At 35.4% G+C, this 23275-nt stretch overlaps 4 protein-coding genes across 8 annotated transcripts; 2 read left to right on the forward strand and 2 right to left on the reverse strand.

Moving 5' to 3' along the window:
* Positions 1-9031: 9031 nt before the first annotated feature.
* Positions 9032-11895, reverse strand: LOC103950539 (DNA-directed RNA polymerase II subunit 4-like). Of its 3 annotated transcripts, none has more exons than XM_048588008.1 (7): positions 11717-11895; positions 11188-11296; positions 10950-11027; positions 10682-10715; positions 10537-10605; positions 10171-10292; positions 9052-9363 (listed from the first exon to the last, which is right to left on the reverse strand). In XM_048588008.1, the coding sequence occupies exons 1-6, from the start codon at positions 11763-11765 to the stop codon at positions 10215-10217; spliced, it is 417 nt and encodes a 138-aa protein (XP_048443965.1). In that variant the 5' UTR covers positions 11766-11895; the 3' UTR covers positions 9052-9363; positions 10171-10214. The 3 variants fall into 3 exon arrangements, with proteins under 3 accessions (XP_048443964.1, XP_048443965.1, XP_009360038.2); XM_009361763.3 differs by having other exon boundaries at positions 9064-9360; positions 11717-11894; XM_048588007.1 differs by having other exon boundaries at positions 9032-10292; positions 11717-11893.
* Positions 11896-13245: 1350 nt separating this feature from the next.
* On the forward strand, positions 13246-15416 carry LOC103950541 (purple acid phosphatase 17). Its single transcript, XM_009361766.3, has 7 exons — positions 13246-13550; positions 13682-13838; positions 13978-14085; positions 14202-14329; positions 14486-14614; positions 14710-14777; positions 15035-15416. The coding sequence occupies exons 1-7, from the start codon at positions 13356-13358 to the stop codon at positions 15246-15248; spliced, it is 999 nt and encodes a 332-aa protein (XP_009360041.1). The 5' UTR covers positions 13246-13355; the 3' UTR covers positions 15249-15416.
* A 2155-nt stretch (positions 15417-17571) lies between these two features.
* LOC103950540 (UV-B-induced protein At3g17800, chloroplastic) lies at positions 17572-19771 on the reverse strand. 3 transcript variants are annotated; one of them, XM_048587958.1, is made up of 3 exons: positions 19541-19771; positions 18907-19214; positions 17572-18685 (listed from the first exon to the last, which is right to left on the reverse strand). In XM_048587958.1, the coding sequence occupies exons 1-3, from the start codon at positions 19682-19684 to the stop codon at positions 17851-17853; spliced, it is 1287 nt and encodes a 428-aa protein (XP_048443915.1). In that variant the 5' UTR covers positions 19685-19771; the 3' UTR covers positions 17572-17850. The 3 variants fall into 3 exon arrangements, with proteins under 3 accessions (XP_048443915.1, XP_009360040.2, XP_009360039.2); XM_009361765.3 differs by having other exon boundaries at positions 18907-19220; positions 19541-19770; XM_009361764.3 differs by having other exon boundaries at positions 18907-19223; positions 19541-19770.
* Positions 19772-20925: 1154 nt separating this feature from the next.
* On the forward strand, positions 20926-23254 carry LOC103950542 (RNA polymerase II subunit A C-terminal domain phosphatase SSU72). The gene is made up of 4 exons (XM_009361767.3): positions 20926-21217; positions 21744-21889; positions 22827-22945; positions 23033-23254. The coding sequence occupies exons 1-4, from the start codon at positions 21003-21005 to the stop codon at positions 23132-23134; spliced, it is 582 nt and encodes a 193-aa protein (XP_009360042.1). The 5' UTR covers positions 20926-21002; the 3' UTR covers positions 23135-23254.
* The last annotated feature ends 21 nt before the right edge of the window (positions 23255-23275 follow it).

The raw sequence follows: 23275 nt of genomic DNA on the forward strand, positions 1-23275 counted from the left end.
GTTATATCAAAAAACAGAAGCTCTTTTAATTGTTTCTTCTTTTGTGGAAGAAAAATTGCATCCAACCAAAAGAAAGCTGCAAAACAGCATAAAACAAGCCCAAAGAGAGCTGCAGAAAGTAACGCAACATGCACAAATTCTGTGGTACATGGTATATATCCTATCATCATGTGTACATCCATCCATGACCTGACCCTTTCTCAATAATTCCCCTTCATTTCATTTATCACTTTAAAACGTGTTGTGATTTTTGTTATGCCATCTCTGTGGCAACGTGGCAGTGATATCACAAGAATTGAAGTTCCAATAATGCTAAGCAGGGTCATTGTTGTACTTGTCACGTAATTTGTTTCTTTACATGTTATAAGACGAGTAGATGATAAAATGGATATGTTTCAAATTAAAATATATTAAAAAAAAAATCAAATGCATATTTATAATTAGAGCAAAATTATAACATCACGTAACGCTAGTCTGAATTGACAAAAAATCTTGATCAGATAGGGTATGTATCTTGGCAAATGAATGAATGATGGAACTGGGTAGGTGTTGTAATAGTCAAGAAATATTGATTAATTAGGTGGACCCTTTGACCTTAAAGTTTTTATTTCGCGGACCCTCTAAAGTGTTGTTTGTTTGCTTTCATATGGTTGTCATCGTAAACCCTAATTCCACATACCTTTGTTAGTTTTCTTATATTCCTTTTCATCCTCCAAAATATTCCCTTCTAATCCTCCAACAATTTTGTCCAGCATTTTGCGTGTATTATGTCATCCCACATGACCTTCGAGCCTTCACCACGCCCTCCCCTCATTGACTCGTACACATCTTAATCAATTCCAGAAACCTAGGCCAAATCAACTTACTAAACATATATAAAAACTAATCATGATCAATTTCTCCCTACTAATTCATTTTTCTAATGCTCATCTCTTTAATGCATTCACCAGATTTAGATTTAAACATGTCCTCGACTGCTACACTAACGAGTTACAAGGCCCTATATATGCCCCCATGTCTTAATTAATTTAACTAATTAGTTAACAAGTAATTAAACTAGCTCAGCTGAGGCAAGTGTATTACATTGAAAAGGTGAAATATTTAATGCATTTAATGCTTCAAATTAGTTTAGTTAAATTTCACTTATTTCCATACGCATAAATAAATGTCAAAATTTGAACCATGCATCCTTTGTTTCCGATGCAATTAAACTTGGAGTCTTGGACAAATATATATGCAACACCTTGTCGTGGAATAATAATAGAACAGTGTTTTCACACACTCTTTTTAATCTTCTAAGCACTCTTATTAATTGTTTGATTTTGATATTCTTCAATTTATTCGATTTGACGGTCAAAAATTGAAAGAAGTTTGTGAGAAGTAAAAATAAATGTATGGATAACACTATCCTAACATTATTTGTTGCTCAAACACTCATTCATCGGCATTCTTAAACCAAATACTTATACTCTACTTTTGCTTGTAGGTATGTTTTTCTTTTGGGTAATGCTAGAGAGACTAAATATATAGACTAAATTTTATAAACTAAATGACTGAAAGTTGATGGTTGGATTATTACTTAAATGTTGATTAATGTGATTATTTCTTATTTGTAACATATCATTTAGGTTGTAAATTTAGTCTACAAATTTAGTTTACCTAGCATTGCTCTTTTCTTTTTCTAATTCGAAATAAGTATTCTCATCAATCGTTGCTAATCATAACATTAGGCAACAGTATTTGGCATTATTCCATTGACAAGTAGTAATGCTGAAGCCTTCCATTCGAGATAATTCATTGTCTCACCGATATATCTCTAATTACAAATTCTCTCCGTCGGTTATTAAGAACCAACAAAATTTCCTACTCATTAAATATGAAATTTTAATAGCTCGAGAGCAACTAATGGGTTAAATCCCCTTAGTATGGAAATTGAAATAACCCCCAAGTATGAAATTTGATATATTCCTTTGAAAAAAAAAAAAAAAGTTTTGAAACCTTCCATTAAAAAAAATTTGTTGTCTCATCATTAGGATTTATCTTTAGTTGTAAGGTAGATATTTCCTTCATCGTAGGCCAGATTATCTCTCTGTCCGTTTAGAATCCACAAAAATTCTAACTCAAAAAATAAATTTTTTATACCTCTCGACAGCAAGAGGCAACTTAACTAACTGGTTATAAACTCGTATTTCTTTGGTATGGAATTGGAAATGAACTTTGAGTATGAAATATATATATATATATATATATATATATATATTTGGCAGTTGCTACCACTATAATTATTAAACTTCATATTGTTCAGGGATACATACTCATTACTGTCTGCCCATGTAGTGAGAGGGTAGAGTCAAATCATTCATGCCTGCATAAATAGTACATTGGTGTATGAACAGAAGAAGTGAGGTTCTGTCGGTTCTGATTACCAAGTATTTTGCCACGCATTTAAGTAGTTAGTATTAGGACTCGTTTAAAACTGTTTTTAAAATCATTGAAGTGTTTTTTAGAAAATTGTTTTTGGATTTCAAAATGATTTAAAGTGCTTCTTGTAAGAAGCATCATGATTCATTTGCATTTTTACTAATATTAGTTTCAAAAACGTTTTCACAAAAAAATCACTTTTAACCATTTTAAAAACATTTCCAAATGATTCCTTAGTCTTTCGATTTTTGCATCCTATCAGGTAAACAGTAGATATCTTTAAAAACAAGGAAAGGAATTGTCTCCGAATCCCTTCCTCCTAATCCACAAAATCAGAGGATCCGTGCAATTGAAATTTGATCCAACGACTACAAACAGGGACCCACTTTAAAAGTTATAATAACTTAAGTTGTTTGATTAAATTTCAACGGCACGGATAGGGTGGTTCGGTATGGGATCCCATACCGAAACCATTGTCCCGATTCCCAAACCGAAATTTTTGGGAATCCCAAATTCAATCCCAATCCCAAACCAAATTTTCGGGAATCCCAATTTTCGGGAATCCCGAAATAATTTCGGGATTTCGGGACAAATCGGGAATCCCGAAATGTTTTTGGGCTTTTGGACTAAAATTTGACATATTATGTTTTTGGGCTAAAATTTGACATATTATAAAGTAATAAATAAAGTAACAAACTCAAAAGCAAAAATAGTAGTTACAAGCCAAGGTTTATAAATAAAGTAACAAACCCAAAATCAAAAAAATTAGTTATGAGCCAAAGTTTCAATAATTAAGTTACAAACCAAAAGCTAAAAAGCAAAGCTTAAAGTCTATAAATATTGTTGGCCTCTTCGGCCCCTTCGTCTCCTTGATCTTGTTGATGCTTGTGGTTGCTCCCTTCTTGTTGGTAATTGTATATATATATATATATATATATATATAGATTAAATCTAAAACAATGAACGGTTGAAATAATTCTATTATAATAAAAAAAATTATATATATATATATAATATTTATTTCAATTCGGTATGGGAATACCGAAAAAATGGAGATGGAATACCGAATCCCATACCGAAAATTTCGGTTTGGTTCGGGATTACATACCGAAAATTTCGGGAATTTTGGTTTGGGATTTTTTTGGTTTGGGATCGGGATTTTTTCGGTTTGGTTTGGGATTTTTGGGATTTTTTTCCAGCCCTTTCCTTTATTTGGTAGGTTAAGAGGAAGAGATCCGGAGAGGATCCCTCTCCTAAAAACAAATATATATGTCATAACAATGTCGGCAAGCAGTGGATCTAATAGTAGATTAACATGATGAGTTTGTACTCTTCCCTTCATTGGATGGAATGCATAATTAATACTGAAATTTTTCATAGCACTTTTCTTTAGTAGAAGTGTGAGTGGGTTAAATAGTTAATTGTTAGGAGAAAGGGAATCGATGATAATCCAACTCGCACCAGAATGCATAATCATAATTGTTTTTCGTAACTGCAATAAAACACAATCTGCTTTCAGAGCATTTTTTAATTGCTCGACAATTGTCAATGCATATGTTAATTTAAGGCTGTTTTTAATAAATTATAATAAGATGGTAAATTCATGGATTTGTTACCAAAATGTTCACAAATAATGTTCAACTTTAAAATTTCCATCAACGCACCAGACAAGTTTAGGTAAAGAAAAACAGGTACTGTTGATGAGGACTTTGCTTTTTCATATAATAAGTAACAAAATTGACTAATTAAACACCCTTTAACACAGAAATCAAGGAGATTTGGTTTCCATAGTTAACTAACGACATCCATATTTTGCAAATGGAATGATTAGCCAGCTTCTATTTCTACCTACTGAGATAATACACATTCACTTTCCAAAAACCGAGATGCACACAATGAACCTTGTATATTTGGTCAACACTACTGGTCAGGGTGGTCACCCAAAACCCAACCCTACACATTAATTTGTTTTTATAAATTAAATTAAACGATACTCTGTTCTTCAAAATTAGTAATTATTCTTCAATTATTTTCTACTCCTCCATTTTGCTCTTGAGAAAATCACATATATAAAGAGTGTCACTTTCCAATTCTTCATTAATACAGAAAAAGGCATCTCTAGCTATAGATTAGACATTCCATATGCATTGAACAGCTCAAGCGACTCATATAACTAAACGCTTGACAAATGAAAATCATATTAGATATCACTTTCAATGTGTAGATCTCTATCATAAACTTCAAAAACTCTACCAACTCACATGCACTAAATCCCGTCAGATCTCTCATGCAATACTGATTCATCTTCAGGTCCTTGTAGCTTACGATTGGTAGCAAGGTACGTACTTCATCTTGAGGTCATTAATCATGACAAGGGCAGAAGGAGGAGGAAAGCTGGTGTTGGAAATTACGTGCTGAGACCCACAACTGAATGTTGCCCTGCTTCTTACAATCTTACCTTTCTTAGAAGCTCCCTCAGCCAGCCTTTCTTAGGCAACAGGTCCACCATCTAATGATAATTAGATAGCTAGCCATGGACCCTTTCGGCAAAACAACAGGCCAGCCGGATATGTAATTTCAATTTTAATTTGGGGGTATGTTCCAACGAGAGACATTCAAAGTCCTAAGAAAAATACAGAAGCTAATACTAAAACAGTACAAATACGCTACACAAATGACTCTCATGTATTGTATCTAATGATTTTGCAAGTCCCTCATCTATATCAAGGTCGATCTATTTGAACATATGGATGACAACTTCCAGATTTGTTCAAGTTAAAAATTACCTTTAATTTGGACAAAATAAACATCAATTTCTTTCTTTAAAATGCCTCATCACAGTAATAATCCTATCTAAGACAATCTTCTCTGACAAATGAGGGCATTATTTTAAAAAAAAAAAAATTGTTTACATTCCAAGCCCTCTCGACCTCACTTTTCTCTCTCATCCATTCAAGTAGATAGGATTTGATTGAACCGCAGAAATTCTGTGCTGTTTGAGTTTGTTTTATGTGTTCAATTGATCTTGGTTTATGCAAGTTCACGTTTGACTCAAAACTCAAGACACACATAGTTAGAATGCAATCTACAACCACTCCACATCGAATATTAGTTTCAATACTTTATAGGCTTAATTAACAGGAAAACTAATGAAAATGACTTGAAAACTTAGTTTTAACAATAAGGACAAAATAAAAGGTAAAGTGAATAGTTTAGTTTTAACAATAAGGACAAAATAAAATGTAAAGTGAATAGTACCATGATTGATCTTTTAGTGTAAAAATATGGTTTTTCGTTAAAGTGAACAGTATCGTGGGTTTTTCGTTAAAACTTCTCATTAATTTGTTTCTTTTTATCACGCGATATTTTAAAGCTCTAATTTATAAGAAGAGTATTTATATTCAGTGCAAAGCCTAAGTACAATTTAACTAAAGCCTAGCAATTGTTCTTATACATAAATGTCGATTGAGATCGATCAGATATTTATTTCTACTTGGATACTTTTACACAAACTTGTTCAATTATGCAGTACTGTTAAAGTTAGGGATGTGCTATCCATACACCTTTTTACTTCTCACACAGCCATTGTTAACTTTTATTCTTTGATCTTTTTCAATTTATTTGATCCGACAACTGAAAATTGAGAGGAATATGTAAAAAGTAACAAGGGATGTGTAGATAGCACACCCCTAACTAGAGTTATTGTGATTGCAACACTCCACTCAACATCCCAATAGACTATCTTTTTACTTTTTTTTTCTTTTCTTTAAAAGTGTTTCCTATGGTTAGATTTAGAAGTTTAGTAGAGGATGCACATGCACTCAAAACGACTCTTCATATTACTATACAACAGTTAATGTAGAGAAATGTTCTCTTTGGCCACTTAGTGATCAAAACATTTGGTCACTCACTCATAAATTTTATATGATTAGAAGTTGAGATTAACAATACATGTTAAGTGGCTGATATACTTGATTACTAGGTGATTAAGAGAACATGAATTCATCAATGTATAATTACCAGTACATGTTAAGTGGCTGATATGAGTCATATCAATCCTGAATTTTCTTGGATTCTTCAGCGAACAATTAAATTCTGCAATGTATGTATGACATAGGTGTACTTAAAAACTTTCGCATATACACAACTAACTTGCATACATATGTTTTTCTAGATAAAAGTGGTATTGGAGAAAAGGGTAAATCAAGCTCAATACCTCTCTTGCATGCGATGAATGATCGAGTTAAATACTACTAATTAAACACTGAAGAATAAAAACTCGACATCCACAATTAGAGTTAAAAATTAACGATCATAAGAGCATTAGCACAATTTAGTTCAGTTTTGTGCTAGAAAGGCATGTCTACACTGACTTGAGTCAAGTGGGGGGATACAGTGGAGCTAGTATAAGTATTGGCCAATTAGTTTATTTATTAACTGGGAACTGGAGATTAAAGTTACAAATGGGGAAGGTGGGAGAACAACTTACATAATACTAACATGAGAAATGCTAAGGAAATTATCAAAAGTATAACTCTCTGTGGATTCTCCTCCACCTTATGTTTTTGGCACAATTCCCCCACCAACATTATAAGAAGTTGTGCAAAAAATATGAGGTGATAGAGAGTCCATAGAGAGTCTCACTTTGAGAGAGTCTTTTTAGAATTTCTCATATATCGTTACGCAAAGTTTTGTGTCAATAAATAAGGAAAATGATCCTCGTTGGATCCTTTTCCTAAGAATCTCGGGGATCGTGTAATTATGTCCGTTCATTGTACATCGTACGGTCAATTTTAGTTAAGTACTATTTATATTTAATTTTAAATTTAAATTTAAAATAATTTTTGACCACACGATGTACGATGAACGAATATGATTACATAATCCCCAAGACCCTTAAGAATGATACTCGTGTCATAATAATGATGTACTCGTGTTATCTAAGTATTTTTAATTAAAAAAGGAAGGGTACGTAGGACGTCAGTTTCAAGGGAAACAGTAGTAGAATTGATTTGAGTGGGCACAGCAAACAAAAGAAAAGAAAAGATGCACGAGAAATGATTTTGCAATCGATTGCTTTATGATTGATGGAGAGGAGAGAGAAACCACACACAAAGACAACACTTTATACAGCAATTCCAACGCTTTATTGACAAAATAAAAAAGAAGGGCTACCTGTAGCTATCTAGGCTCCTGTGAATTATGTCTGTCTTTCTTTATGGTGAAATTATGAAAATTAGGGTTTTGCCACTGCGCCCCTCCCCTTTGAATTTGTTTGGGATTTGAGTTCTTTTGACTTTTCCTTGTTTCTCTTTCTTTCTTCTGCTTCTTATTATTCACACACAGCCCCCCGACCCCGAGGCAAATTGAAATCAACCACCGCCCCATTGGGTTGGTCATAAATCAACAAGAGAGAGAGAGAGAGAGAGAGAGAGAGTTGATAGCAGCATAAACTGGATGTCCCTGAGCTTTCACATCTCATGGAATACCGAGAAGGGATGTAGACGTTCCTCTGCTTTATAGCAAGTTATGTGTATATATGCATACATGCATACTGGGAACCTGTCTTTCTCTCTTTCTTGCCTGCCTGCCTTCTCCTTCTCCTTCTTCTCCTTCAGTCCTGCAACTTCCCTCAGTTTCTCCAGCTGACACCAAAATTAACTCCTTGCAGTCTTGTAACTCACATAATTTTAACATAATGAATATCACACAATAGTTAGCCTACAACTTAATAGCCAAATTGGTACCTTTAATCTGTTCCTCCATAGCATTCTACTTTGACAGTGTAATGTAATATGACATCTACAACGTAAAATCCAAACTTGTTACATTATTCATTAAGTCATTTTGTGTTATTAATTATAACTTTATCATTATTTTGTTGCTTTGGACTATAAACTTTGACAACTATGGCTTGATTTTATCTTTACTTGTAATTCACATTGAATGTTAATGTTATGTTGTAAGATCATTAAATGCAAAGAAAGTAGCGCAAATATAAATAACGATAATGGATAATTCTTATTATTGTGTTGCTTTATACTATATCAAGATGTTAAAAATGTAACAATCAACCTTAATGGTGTTACAAACAAATACCATTTTTGTAACCTCACCATATATAGTTAATATTGGACACCAATACCGTCTTTTTAAAAGGTAAAGTAGAATTCCCATACAAAAAATAAGAATCAAATTGTTATTATTATCTTCTCTTGTACTAGTTAGTTCTAATTGTTCCCGGACAGATTAAACTAAAATTTTCTTTATTATTAAGAGGTGTCAGTCTGTCAGGTAAGGTTTGAATTGAGGAGTAACATTCGGGAGAGTGGATGGAACCACCAGGTCCTCCCTTTTCTTTCCACAGGCTATACAGGGCGGGACCGCTACACCTACACACATAATTACTACTCTGACCCATCACTTATTCACATACACACCCATATTGAATTGCATGTTGTTGTTAATTTTATGAGGGCTGCTTCTTTTGGGGTCCAGATTCTCTTCGGATCTCCCTCATCAGAATTCTTTACAAAACTCAATCCTAACCGTTCGCGAAAAGATCATTTTGCGTGTAGCGTGAAAAAGAAGAAGAAATTGAAATTGATTCGTGGCCTGACAAATTGCATGAACGATCAACATTAAAGTTTAGGAAATGAGCTGAAAAGGGAGATCCGAAGAGAGAATCCAAGTCCTTGTTGTACACTTTGGTAAGCATGTCTTTTTTTTTTTTAAGGTAGAAATTTCACTAAACAATAGAATAAGATAACATCATGGTTCATGAATAAATTCCCGGATTACAAACGCAACAAAAAGACGAAACAAAACCCAACCCACATAACCACATCGTACCAATTAGAAGATACGCTCATGAGGGCAAAACCTTTGCAACACTTTCTGATAAACTTGCACACGACGTTGCACCTTAGCAAAGAAGCCCTGCTATGAGACAACACAGAGAAATCGACATAGTCTTTTGCCAGGCACATACAACAAAACCACAACCAAAACAAAATACACCAAACAAAAGGTAGAGTTGGGTTATATGCTCAACTTAATTTAAGTCATGTATATAGTGAAGAATTTAAGTATGTATGGTTGGATAAGACGTTAGATATGCATGTTTGAATCCTTCTCCAATACAAATACAAATAGTTTCTTTCTTGTATTATTAATTAATTGCAAGGGACAGGAACTGATTAAAGAAAACTAAATTCTAAGGAGAATAGGAGTACGAGATTCCGTGAGTGTCTGTTTAGCCATTAAACAATTTGAACATGTACTCAGTTTGCCAAAATTTCTTAATTGATGCTTCAATTAAAAAACAATAAGAAGAAGCATCGATAAGATCAACCCTTAACAAGATTGAGCCTGGAGCGTATCGGTCGAGAAGTTATGGCTTTCAGGCGCATAGGTAGAGAAATTCTGGCATGTGTCCGGATGCTAGAACTTCTCGTATAGGCCAAGATCGGACCAAATTCAAATGGAAAAATAAGAGTATTGGACCAGATCGATGCTAAGCCTGCCTAAGACATGAGCCAAGACCAACGGGCTAGACAGGTCCATGTGAGTAGGTTAGGTGCTTCCTTGCACCCTAATTAATGTGTCTAATGTCTCAATCGCTCGCCTAACCAAAAATTGCTGACTGGTAGGTTAATTATCCAAGTTCAATGTACATATTGAAGAGAGAAATTAGCTACACATTTTAGATCAAGTTGAACTTGAAGTAGAAATAAGCATAGTACTCACCAAGGGTTGAGAAAATCAATTAACCAAAACAGTGAAGCATATATTCACTCAAACTTTTTAATCATCATTAGGTCATTCAACAGTCTCTCAATGGCTTCATCATCGTGCCCACGTCCTTTCGTCTGCAGTTTGATCAGACAGGAAATTCATCACAATTTAGTTTTTGCAGACATACATACACCATCTTAACATAATAAGAAAAGTAAAGATAAACAAAGTTGCCATATAACGCCAAATACTGAAAACTAATTAAAAACCACAAGATTATCAAGCGGGCACACGAAGTGGTGCGATGCTGAGATATAAATATTTGCCTTGTTGTAAGCTGAGATATGTAGACATGAAACATGAGATTTACAACACTACCTTGAGGGAAGGCACAACTGCCTTGGCTTCCTCCACAGTTTCAGGACAAAGATTTCCAATCACTGCAAGCTGCGGAGTAGAGAAAATATGAAGGCTATTACCTAAAACGAAGCGTAATTTGTTCTTTTGATTCTTCGTCCATTACCTCGAATTCAGCCAACTGGTATCTACTGAGAACTCTGAATAATACTTAAGGATTGAACATGTATAAATGATATATAGTGAAAAGAAGAACACTATAATTAAATTAAGAAGTGCAGTTAGATAACCTATATCAATATTAAGTTTCTCCATTATAAAGGCATTGCATGCTTGTATTGAACCAACATGAATCCTAAAGATTTCACCAGACCATGCATAAGCTAATTCAACAGCGTGACGATATCTGAAATTACATCATCAATGAAGGATACTCTCGAACTTGCTTCACAGAGCCCTGATTCGTGAAGCGACTGAAGCACTTAACATACTGCAGTGATTTCTCCAGCACTCTGGCCATGAAAATAACAATTGATCAGTAAATTTATAAGCCTGGACAAACAAAAAAATTGACGAGCACCCTTTCTATCTACCAGCTAACTATATATGAACTGATAATCCATGATTTTGTACAAGATTTTGATGTCAAAGAGTACTAGAATTAAATCTTACTGGGGAAGTTGGTGCATTGATTCGCCTGACATATGCTTCATCTGATCACATCTGTGCTCAAGAAGAATGGCAACCTCACTATTCATCAGACACTTCGCCTTCAAAAAATCTGACAACCACAATCTCAATGTTACAAATCATGACCAGATATTACCATAAAATTGAATATTCAAACTAGCTTTACAATTGAATCCGGTGGTAAGTTAGAGAAATTGAGTGCTTGAAGGTCCAAAAGTGATGCTCTAGCGTGTTTTCTTCAAAAAAGATATAATTTCATGGAATAATGTTCATCTTTGCCCAAATTCAATTAATGTGCACAAACCATAGATAAAAATATATATTCCATATCCTTCGTTTCACATCTTAAATTATGAACGCCATTGTTGTACAATGTCATGTTTACAGAGCCTATTGGTTTTGTGCCCCTTTGATTTTGATACACAAAAGTTTATGCCTAGGTCATGATCGAAAATCGCAATTGCAGCCAATTAAGAACTTTGAAAGAAATTGATAATAATTAATCAGATACCGTCTCCAAGTTTGAGTTCTGAAGCGTCTTCATCTTCTGCTCTTAGCATTTTTGAGAGAGCTATGGACGTTTGTTTCTTGACAATCAACGTGACCCCAATTAGATATGCTTTCTGGAACGTAAGCAAATCCCTAATGAGAAATTGAATTATGTATTTGGGGCCTTCAGCTGTTATATAAAGCTCTCGAGTGTCCGAACCGACCTCAGTTTTGGGCCGACTAAAAAAATAATAATTCGATTTTGGGTTTTAATGGCTGACGAAGGCCTACTTTAGCTCACATATTAGATTTTGGGCACCCAAACCATTAACCCTTTAGCTTATGGCACAACGTCACAACCCAAGTTTGGTTTTAGGTTTATAATCGAATTATAGGTTAGGTTCAGTTGATTAGAACAATATGTCTTTCTTTAACATCTAATTTTGTGTAATAGTTCGTTACTTTCATTACACGCGATATTCTTACCCTAAGATAGATTAATGGGAGAGGGGTGAGCTTTTAACACGGAACATAATAGATTGAAGAATAATACTCTATCCATCAGGATAATCCACCACTTACCCAAGTAATAGAGTAATTTAAAATATCGTTTTATCAAAAAAAAAAAAAAGGTTAATCAAAATCTTATGTAATGACATAAACGTATAGACTAGAGTTACTACAACACGTGTTCTTATTGCTTTTCTATTTTCATAATCTTGAAGATGTGAAAAAAAATTTGAAAAACAAAACGCCATGTGTTGTTGTATTATTATTGCGCTTCGCTAATTAACCATATGAGTTTCTGACTGGTCCGGACATAAATATTCATCCATCCAAGGACCAATGTCACCAATCCAACAAGTGAAGGATATTTTGGCTAACTACTTTGGAGACGATGACATCTGCCTGCCTGCCTGCCATACTACGAGTGGGGAGGCAAACTGGTTCTTTCCGATCTTGGATTTGGATCCTCCGAATATTCGAACGGTTCCAACATATATGCCCGCGCATATTCGCATCTCGTCATCCTACCTTTGCTGTGACGTCTGGATCGTTATCAATTCCTTCTCTGTTTTGGTGTAATAATTCACTCAAGTTGCAAAACCCTGACATTATCTTTGAACTGCCAACCATTTAGAATCCATGAAACTAAATATTCTCACGTTCTCCCTGCCAAACCCAATCAAATTTAACCAATATTTTATACACAAAGAATCCTAAAAAACTAACAAATATTTTAAATTAACTAACATTTACGTGACAAACTGTATGTTCCGATATTAGAAGAGATTTCTAGTTTAAAATTATGACAGTTTGGTATTTATTTTCACCAATTCACGCGCCAGTGAAAATATATTCCATGTTCAAGTTTCTTGAGCATGACCGGAGAATATTCTTCAGTATTCCTCACGTCGCATCACGGAGTTCAAAGTTAATTGGAAACTAATCCCAACCCTTTTGCATCATCATCTTCATAATTATAATTAAGCATCTTTGTCTCCTACGTAATTATCAACCTTGTTGTATTTAAAGGCAGCGGGCTGTGACACTTTAATACGAGGAAGAAGATTACCTCCAAATATTCATCGAGTCTATACTTTTTGCCTCGTTCATATATACACTTGGTTCGATTTTTCTCATAAACTCCATAGCCATCCATGGCTATTCCTTTTAAAAACTCTAGGACCTCTATTTTTTTCTTGATCCTCAGTTTTGCCCTACGTCTGGTAATTGCATCTGCAGAACTGCAGAGATTCGACCACCCCACCAAACCAGATGGATCACTCAGTTTCTTGGTGATTGGGGACTGGGGAAGAAGAGGAGATTTCAACCAGTCTCAAGTTGCCTTTCAGGTTCCTTTCCACAATTTCCAAACCTTGTTCTCATTCGTATAACATTCTTCTCATGATTTTCGACGGAATCAACCTTTTTGGAGTGCTAATAATAATTCGCTTTGGCACATGCACAACTACTTTTGTTGCAGATGGGAAAGACTGGAGAGAAACTTGACATAGATTTCGTGGTGTCGACGGGAGACAACTTTTACGACAACGGGCTCATCAGCGAGCATGACACAGAATTTGAAGAGTCATTTACCAAAATCTATACAGAAAAGAGCCTGCAAAAGCAGTGGTATAGCGGTAAATGTCTCCTGCGATGATGTGAAGAGTTGTCCTACGTTCGAAAGTTAATGAAAAATGCTTATTGTTATTGATTACATTAATCTTAATTAATTTTTTACCTTGATAATAATTATCCTTGGTTTACCTTGAATGCCAGTGTTGGGGAACCATGATTACAGGGGAGATGCAGAGGCTCAACTGAGCCCCCTCCTCCGGAAAATCGATAGCAGATGGCTTTGCTTGAGGTCTTTCGTTGTGAATACAGGTGTGCATAACATAAGAGCTCTTGAGTTTCCATCTTTTCTATACAATGAATTGAAATCCCTTGAAACTCGATCAAAACTTCATAAGCAATTGCTTCCTATATCCGTTTTCGTCCAGAACTAGCAGAGATTTTCTTCGTGGACACCACGCCTTTGGTGGATATGTACTTCACAAACGCAGACGAACATACTTACGATTGGCGTGGCATTGTCCCTCGAAAGGCTTATATTGCAAACTTGTTGAAGGTATGATCAATTTTCTGCTACAATTTTTAATTTGAATGTTGCCTAAAATATGAGAAACTTAAAACGCATGGCAGTGCGTATTTAGCGTGGGATACCGCCAGATTGACATCTTCATGAAAACCATTATGCATATTGATATATCTGATGTGGTAATAGGATGTGGAGTTGGCATTGGAGAAATCCTCTGCAAAGTGGAAGATTGTTGTTGGACACCATGCAATTAGAAGTGTAGGGCATCATGGTGACACACAGGAGCTTATAAACCAGCTTCTCCCAATTCTTCGGGTATGTGTATCTATAAATCTTTGATACGAATAAGTTGTGATGAAACAATGTCATATGAAGAAAGCTAACTCTGCTAAATCCTTCATAAATCTCAGGCCAATGACGTTGATTTTTACATGAACGGGCACGATCATTGCCTAGAACACGTTAGTGACTTAGAAAGGTACAGAAGTTTAATTTAGGTAGTTTTCACGGTGTTGCTTAAAATTGGAAAGCCTTGTTTGGTACCTTGGACTGGATATTGGATAACTCACTAGCTTTGGAAGTTAACATTCATTTCTTGCTTCAACACATTGAATCTGGTGGTGATTATCCCATACAATCCAATCCTAAACACTAAACGAGAGTTGTGAAGTATAAGCTTAAGTTGTATGTGACGCCATGACGATGATGCTGATTGAAACTCCACTGTAAATGCAGCCCGATACAGTTTCTAACAAGCGGAGCAGGGTCTAAAGCATGGAGGGGAGATGTTAAGGAGCTGAACAAAGAAGGGCTCAACTTCTTTTATGATGGTCAAGGCTTTATGTCTGTGAAGTTGAATCCCACAGATGCAGAGATTGCATTTTATGATGTTTTCGGCAAGGTTTTACATAGACTGAATGCTTCCAAGCAGCTTCACCCCTCGATATAAATTAAGTTTTGTGGCTAGATGCTAGAGGGAATGTACTACAGCCGTATAGATTGTTGTTGCAAGGACGAAAATTGTAGTTGAATTCAATTCCCAAATTGTTCTTATTCTTAAATATGTACCTTATTTAGTGCATTGATCCTTATCAAATTCATCGGTTTTTCTTTTTAACAAGATGATATTTGAAATTATTTTAGGGTATATTTGGATGAGGGTTTAACAAGAACCAAGGGATTGATACCAAGCTATGAATAAATAGACCACAAAATATAACATGGAGGGGTGTAGAGACACTCTCCACGAGCATTACAAAAAACATGTGAGAGGAATTAACAAAATCGTACTTGGGAGGTGTCATCTACGAAACCCTCATATATGATCTTGTAGTGCTCATGGAGAGTTTTTCTAATTCCCTCAATGTTATATTTTATGGTCTATTTCTTTATAATTTGACATCAATCTCTTGTGTCTTGTAAAACCTGTTGAATATCTGATATGTATTATGTATGCGTCTCAACTAACTTTATGTATTATTATACCGTTATTTTCTGCTATCATGTGCCAATTTTGGGCATATCTCAGAATCGAGGCGTGACTTGATTAGAAACTAGAAACACAAAATCAATACATCATTTCAATTCTTCCTGGCTCTATCACAAAATATACTAAGACGTGTAAGATATTTTTAGTATTTGTATGACTCAGTATAAGTTATGGATGTGGACGAACTTAGGTGCTTAAGTTGATGTCGAATTATTAAGTTTGAAACAATATCAATACTAAATCGAATATTATAATAAATTTACGTTGATTTGTAACACAACTTACTTAAGTATTAAAATGATTGTTTTATCATCAAAAGACAAATACACACCTAGTGATTTGTAGAAAAGCTTATGCATCATGGATTCATTTTCTTCTGTATATTTGGACTTGAGCTAGCAAGTGATCGGTGTAGGTCTGTCACTTGATTGCCAAACTATGATTCCAAAACCTGAAAGTGAGAGGAGAGAAAAAACAAGATATAGGAAGTTGCTAGGAAATTGGGAAGGCAGGAAGTTGCTGGGAAATTGGGAAGGAAAGCAACCCTAGGAGGCTAGAACCTAGACTTGTCGATGGGACCCAGCATCATCACATTTTGCACTGCAGATGCCGACTGGACTTGGAGTAACTTTATACGGATTCGTAGTGGGTCTACGTAGCATTCACTTTCCGATTTGTGCCTACATTTAATTCAGAATCCAATTGCATTACGAATAGTGTATCGTACACTCATTGTTAATTTTCACAATATTCTTTTAATTTTTGATTGTCAGATAATATAAATTGAAAAAAATTAATGATAAAAAATTAATAAAGACGAATAGAAGGTAAATGAGTGTGTGAATAGTACTATCCTATGAATAATACTTATGTGTTCTGACGAGGAATGCACATATACATGTCTTACAAATAACATATCTTAATTATATAAACTCTACAATCAGAATCGTTTATCGTCTTAATCTTCATTTGAATATCATTCCTACAAAAAAATTGAAATCAAAGATCGGTTAGTCAATTAAATGTATCAAATAATTAGACGGCTCATATTGAATATGTTTCTTGGTACTCACACCATCGTTCTATTCCATACATTTGAATGAAAAAATGATTTCTGATTCGAATACTTTTTGTAGGAATGATAGTTAAATAAAGATTAAGCAATCCAATGATTCTAATTATAAAATTTATATAGTAGATATACGTTATTCGAGATTAATGGGATATGTATATTATAAAAGAACGCATGTATTATCCTTGCATTATTACATTGGTGAGAGAGTGTTTAGTGTATCGAGAGCACGGTCTGATAAACTAAGTGTTATAATACAAGTGATTGGATACTTACAAAAAAGAAATTTCCATTATCTTATGTTATATACTTAATGGCAATCCCCATTTTCTCCCAAGCATGTTCCCATTTACAACAACGGATTTTCCTACCAATATGCATCAGGTAAAGATGAATAAGCAGTTTTAAAGTTAACTTTATGGATGAAAAGAATCTGTTAAAAATCACCAATTTTGTGCGCACAGCCAAATCCAGTTCTTGACCAGCGGTGGTGGGTCGAAGGCAAGGACAGGCGACGTTAAAGCGAAACGAAATGAATTCAAGTTCTACCATGACGGGTAAGGCTTCTTACTGCACACCTTACAGAGATTGATGCAGAACTTGCATTCTATGACATGTTCGGCACAGTTCTGCATCGTCTGAATCTTTCCAAGCCTAACAAATTTCTTTACAGTTCCATGTAGAAGTGCAACAAAAGGAAAGACTCATAAATAAAATGATCAAATGTTGTTCTTTTAATCCGTTGTATCGATAAGAAATGGTTGTCAGCGCAAATATATCAAAATTACAGGAAGTTTGACAATCCTACAAAGCCTTATTATTACACGGACAAAAGAAATTTTTTAACTGTTTATACACAGCAATTAGCACCAAAGATTTGGTATTTTTCACTAGGTCTACCCTCAATTATCCCATTTGAGAAGGGCAGTTGGGGCTCCAATGCACCACCGAGTTTTACCATGGCAGGATCGATCTTTAACTCGACATAACTCAGTTTGCAACAAAATGATACCTGGAATCCACATAGCTCTCAACGTCCCAAAGAAAAGAGCCAAAAGTCACAGATTCCAAAACAAGTCTCCTCAAACCACCAAAGCTAATCTTGATGAGATCATCCTTGGAGGAATCAACAGTCCCCTGAGGTGTGATGACAATATCGGGTCTCCCAAACAATGCCTCGGTGTGCTTTTCAATGATGCTAATGGCCTCTCTCGATCTAATTGTTGCATACCTATGAAGGGTCTCTCCATCAAATGACATCACATAGGTCCGTAAGCGGGAATGCTTGAGCGCATTGCCAAAACCCCCAGGACTAATGCCTCCGGCCAAGGAAGGGACTTCAGGATGGGAAGACACCCCTGCTTGCAAAGTCTCCCCTCCACTGCCAGGCCTCATGTCCTCCCCCACTGATTTGTGAATATCACTGTCTTTGGCACCCATTGCACCTGGAAGGATCTTCATTGTCTTCTCAAGCTGAAACCTCTGGTCAACCCGTTTGAGGAAGTACCCATACATGACAGAGGCTGCATAAACCTGCCCGATTTTGAGTTTGCTAATCTTTGCTAAAGAGGACGAGTCACCCAACCGATTTCCTAGGATGAGAGACAGGTGGTTTTGAATCATCTCGTACGCTTCAGGAGAGTGAAGCTGCTCGAGCTTCTCATCTTGAGTTGGCCATGAATCAACTTGGCCAGAAGGGTCTGAAGTTGGGCTAATGGCAGGTACTAGGGAAACATTAGCATCCATGAATTTCTGCACCACCAAAGCATACAAAATCTCTTCAAGAGCCTTTCTCCTTTCGGTAGCCTTAACCTCGGCGATCCTCCTGATATTGCAGAAGAAGTTAATAATATCTCACTCCAAAACTACAATTCTCCATTTAGTTGCACATACCAAATGGTGGCAAAGTCAAACTTTTTCATTCATTTATTCTGATTTTACCAAGGAAAACAGCATTAAAATTATGGTTCATTTACGCAGCTTAACTTGACTTAATGTAAACATAACTGGCTATTAGCTTATCACTCAATCTAGATTGCAACTAACCTGTACAAAACAAGGTCGGTACCAGAAGCGGAAGGCTCTTCCTTCTGTTCCTTCTTTTGCTCAGCATCGCGGTCGGTTTGAAGCTGTTCAAGCTGCTGGTCCACTGCACTAGGCACAAGGTGTGGGTGACTAATCATTATCTGAGAGAGGAACTGCCCAATTGGAGACTCCAGCTGAAGTGGGGCGATTGGAGAAGCAGAACCAGCTGAGTCCGGAGACGAAGATGCAGCTACCGCCCTAACCACGAAGCCTCTCCTGCTTCCAAATCCCATTCTCCTATGCCCCACCTTCGGTTGACAGATTGAAAACTGATGCTGCTAAACATGAAATCAGATCAAATATTACTCAACTACTACTCCAAATTTTGCCACGGCTACAAATATTCCGAAAAAAATCGGATGAAATATCGACTATAAATTGATTTTTTGCATAGACATTTAAGTCATATGCTATAAACAGCACAATTGAACTGCACCAACTAAAACCCTAAAATCTCAAAAAAAATTTGAATCTTTCTCATTTAACAGAAACCCTAGAATTCTCATCAATTACCAGAGGTACTCATTACTCGCAAACTATTCGGGATCATGCAAAATTGAAAAGTAACAAGAACCCACGAATTCTCATCAATTACCTTGATTGGCGAGTGAGTTTTGGGACCCAAACGCAGAAATCGGGGTCCATTGGCCGTCAAAATCCCCGGTCGGGCAATCAAATTGGAAGGCCTGGAGGCGGCGATTGATGATTGAAAAACACTCGATGTTGCTGCTGCTTCCATCTCTCAGCTCTGCGAACCCGAAACCCTATAATTTACAATTCGAACTGATAAAATTCCCCACAAGACAAATGAAATTCTTTTTCTATTTAGACAAATGAGTTACGCTGTCTAATTATTACCGTCTAATTTAAGTAACAAAATAAAGATGAAAAAAGAGTGAGTAAAAGCTTATTTTTAGCTACATTTCTGAAACTTTAAAATTTAATCTTATTTTGCTTTTTAAAATTTAAAAGTTGTCATTTTATTTTTTTAAGTTAAAATTTACTTTATTTTGCTTTCGAAACTCGATTTTGATCTCATTGCGCTTCCTCAAGCTTAAAAATCATCTTTATAAAACTCAAAATTTATTCCACATTGACTTAGATATGTTAATCTCGTACGTAGGTAGGTGCATCGGGCTAATTAACTTTTTTATTTCATCTATTCAATGCTTTTTAAACTTAATATTCTAAATGTTGACGTATAATAAAAAATTATAATCAAATTTACTGCACATACGACACAATCTTTTTGAATGTTGGTCTTACGTATATTTTAGGATGCGACATATGAATTAAAGTAAAATTGACTTTTGAATTCTAAGACTTACTCTAACCCTTGAAGTAAAACTCAAATGTTAAGTTCTAAACTTACTCAACTTGCTCCAACTCTTGGGGCAAATATGAATTAAAACTCAAAACTCATTTATGGGTCAAATTTGGGCCATGATTGTTCCTGGGTTAGTGAGGTTGGTACACCATATATGTATATTTTTTTTAGTTTTATACTTATAAATTCATTGAATCCAACGGTTAAGATCTAATTTGATGAAATTCAACTGTAAAAAAAAAAAAAAAATCTAACTGTCCAAATTTAAATCTAACGGCTAAAGTAATTAAAAAAAAATCTTTTATGTGTTTCATATTCTTTCATAATGTTTCACGAGTTTCATAGTGTCAGTTAGTGATTTTTCAATATTTTCCGGAATCAAAATATTTTTAGGTTAACATGTTCATAAAATTAAATTAAGATAGTCTACATTATTTTTTGTTTTAAAGTTACATTTAACAAAAAAATTAGTCAAAATTCATTTTTAATAATTTAAGGTTAAAATTTTAATCCAGAAGAATTGGAGCAAAAAAACTACTTTTAGATTAAAACTAAAATTTGTAGGTTTTAACAAAAAATTGAAGATGGTATAACGGAGCTTACCTAAAAATAAATAAGCGAAAGAAAAAAGAAATTGACTAATTTGTGGTAAACAAGTGAAAAGCCCAGCCGCCCCAAGGGACGTATTGTGATCTGTGAATCAGACAGAGACGGTGGAATTCAGTTAGCCATGAAGTTCCGGTACGCCATGGTGTGTTCGTCGAACCAGAACCGGAGCATGGAGGCTCACTCGCTCCTCAAGCGGCAGGGCTTCGACGTCGCGTCGTACGGCACCGGAGCCCACGTCAAGCTCCCTGGTCCCTCCCTCAGAGAACCCAATGTTTACGACTTTGGCACACCTTACAAGCAGATGTTCGACGATCTCCGGCGAAAAGACCCCGAACTGTATCCTCCTCCTCTAAACTTGTTCTTCTCTCGATTTTGTTCAATTGGGGTTTTCAAATTATGTGTCTTTCTTGTTTCAATTGGGTTTTTCGAATTCTGGGTTTTGGGGAATATGATATTTTGGTGATGAAATAGATTCGTATAAATATCCAGAAAATAGTGCGAACAAAAAGTTTTGGTAGGAGCAAATTGGTTAACAGGAAAGAAAAAGAAGGACTTTAAGACTGTTGATATATGCAACTGAGATTGTAGATTCAAAGCTTCAATATTTGGAAATTAAGTGGGCAGTCTGATAGATTTTGTGTATGAACTTACCCTTGAGGCTTTTAAGAGTAAATTCGATATTTGTGGATTCGAGGTGTTTAGCGAAGAGTATAGAATAGTTGATGACGACGACTATTGATTGGTAGCTCTGTGTAGCAATGCTCGAGTATTGTGGGATGTATGAACTGGAATTTATGCGCGTACTTTACGTTCTGAACTGTGTTGTTTTTTATGCAAAGTGTAACCTTGACGATAAGTACAGGTACAAGCGTAATGGCATCTTGCCTATGCTTAAAAGAAACTTGGGAGTCAAACTGGCACCTCAGCGATGGCAGGACAATGCTGCCGACGGTTCCTTTGATGTGGTGTTAACATTCGAAGAAAAGGTTTTTGACATGGTTATTGAAGGTTGGTTTTAACTCCCTTCTCCTAGTTTTGGCTTGTATCTTCTGGATTTCAATAGTCCACAGTCTTTTGATAATCAGTTAATCAAATGCTCTTCTTTGTGTTGGTAGTGTTGTTTCTTGGTAATGTCTTTCTGTCGAGCTGTTGGAATATGAGTTGCTGGTAGAGTTTGAGCTCTTAAGTTATAGGCATGCAATTTCTTTCAGCTTAACGTAATCATTGGAGATGGTAACAAACAACGATTGATATTTGAAATGGATTCTTTTTCCATTTGGGAAATGTAAGAAAGTAAGAAACCTTGAGTTTATAGGTTCCTAGGATTATTAGAACTTATACATACAACAGAGATGCTGGTTCTAGGAACTTGTGGTTAATGAATCTCAAGGAAAAGATAAAGTTTAAACCTCAAGAGAGTTTTTGATAAAAAAAAAAAAAAAAACATACTGGATGGTTGAAAGTTTCTGTTTAGTTGAGCATGTGGAAGAATTTATGTTGAACAGGAAAATTTTGAACTTTTAGGACACTGTTAAAACCTGAGTTGGACGGTAGGAGAGAATGCCGAAATTTGTTGGGTTGAGTCTGCCTGCTTTATACATGGTGATATTTTTCGCAGAGAAGGCTGTAGGTGGGAGAGACTCTTCTAATGCCTAAAAAACAGAAATTGAATAACTTAACTGGGTTTTGATCAGATTTCTCTATGGATTTGATTTCATAATCTTTCGCTTGATATAACTCGCAAAACCAAATGAATCATACGGACTTATATTTGAACTTTGAACTTATAGTCCAAACTCTAACAGAAGATTCAAAAGTATTGGCACCATCTACTTTTGTTCATCTTTTAGTTTTATGAAAACTAAAAGAAGATTTGTGCAGTTAATCTGTAACTTGAAGATGCCATCCTTGTTTGCTTGTCTGACCCGTGTGCAACAATGTATAGATCTCAACAACCGGGACCATGCTCTTAGGAAATGTGTGCTGATAATCAACTTGGAGGTGAAAGATAACCACGAGGAGGCCGCTGTAGGAGCTCGTCTTGCTTTAGATCTTTGCCAAGAGGTCTGTATTTATGGTTGCATCGGCACTCCATAATCTGTAATGCAAAATAGTAATGCTGACGGGTGCATTATTGTTAATTTTTTCCAGATTGAAGCAGCTGATTCGTGGGAGGAATCAATTGATGATATTGTATCTGGTTTTGAGAAACAGCAGCGACGGAAGTTAATGTATAGCATCTCATTTTATTGAAACTGTACTAATAGTCTGTTAGGGAGATTTCGAAAAACCAAAACCCGCTGTTGCTGATAACTTATGTGCACCGACTGTTCTCCCTAAATGTAATTCTTGCTTAAGCACCAGTTTCGATAATATCTTGATTAGAGCAACTCT

Source organism: the organism of the source record quoted next, unplaced genomic scaffold (genome assembly GCF_019419815.1).
Source record: "Pyrus x bretschneideri cultivar Hongxiangsu unplaced genomic scaffold, Pyrus_bretschneideri_v1 Contig27, whole genome shotgun sequence".
NCBI lineage: Eukaryota > Viridiplantae > Streptophyta > Magnoliopsida > Rosales > Rosaceae > Pyrus > Pyrus x bretschneideri.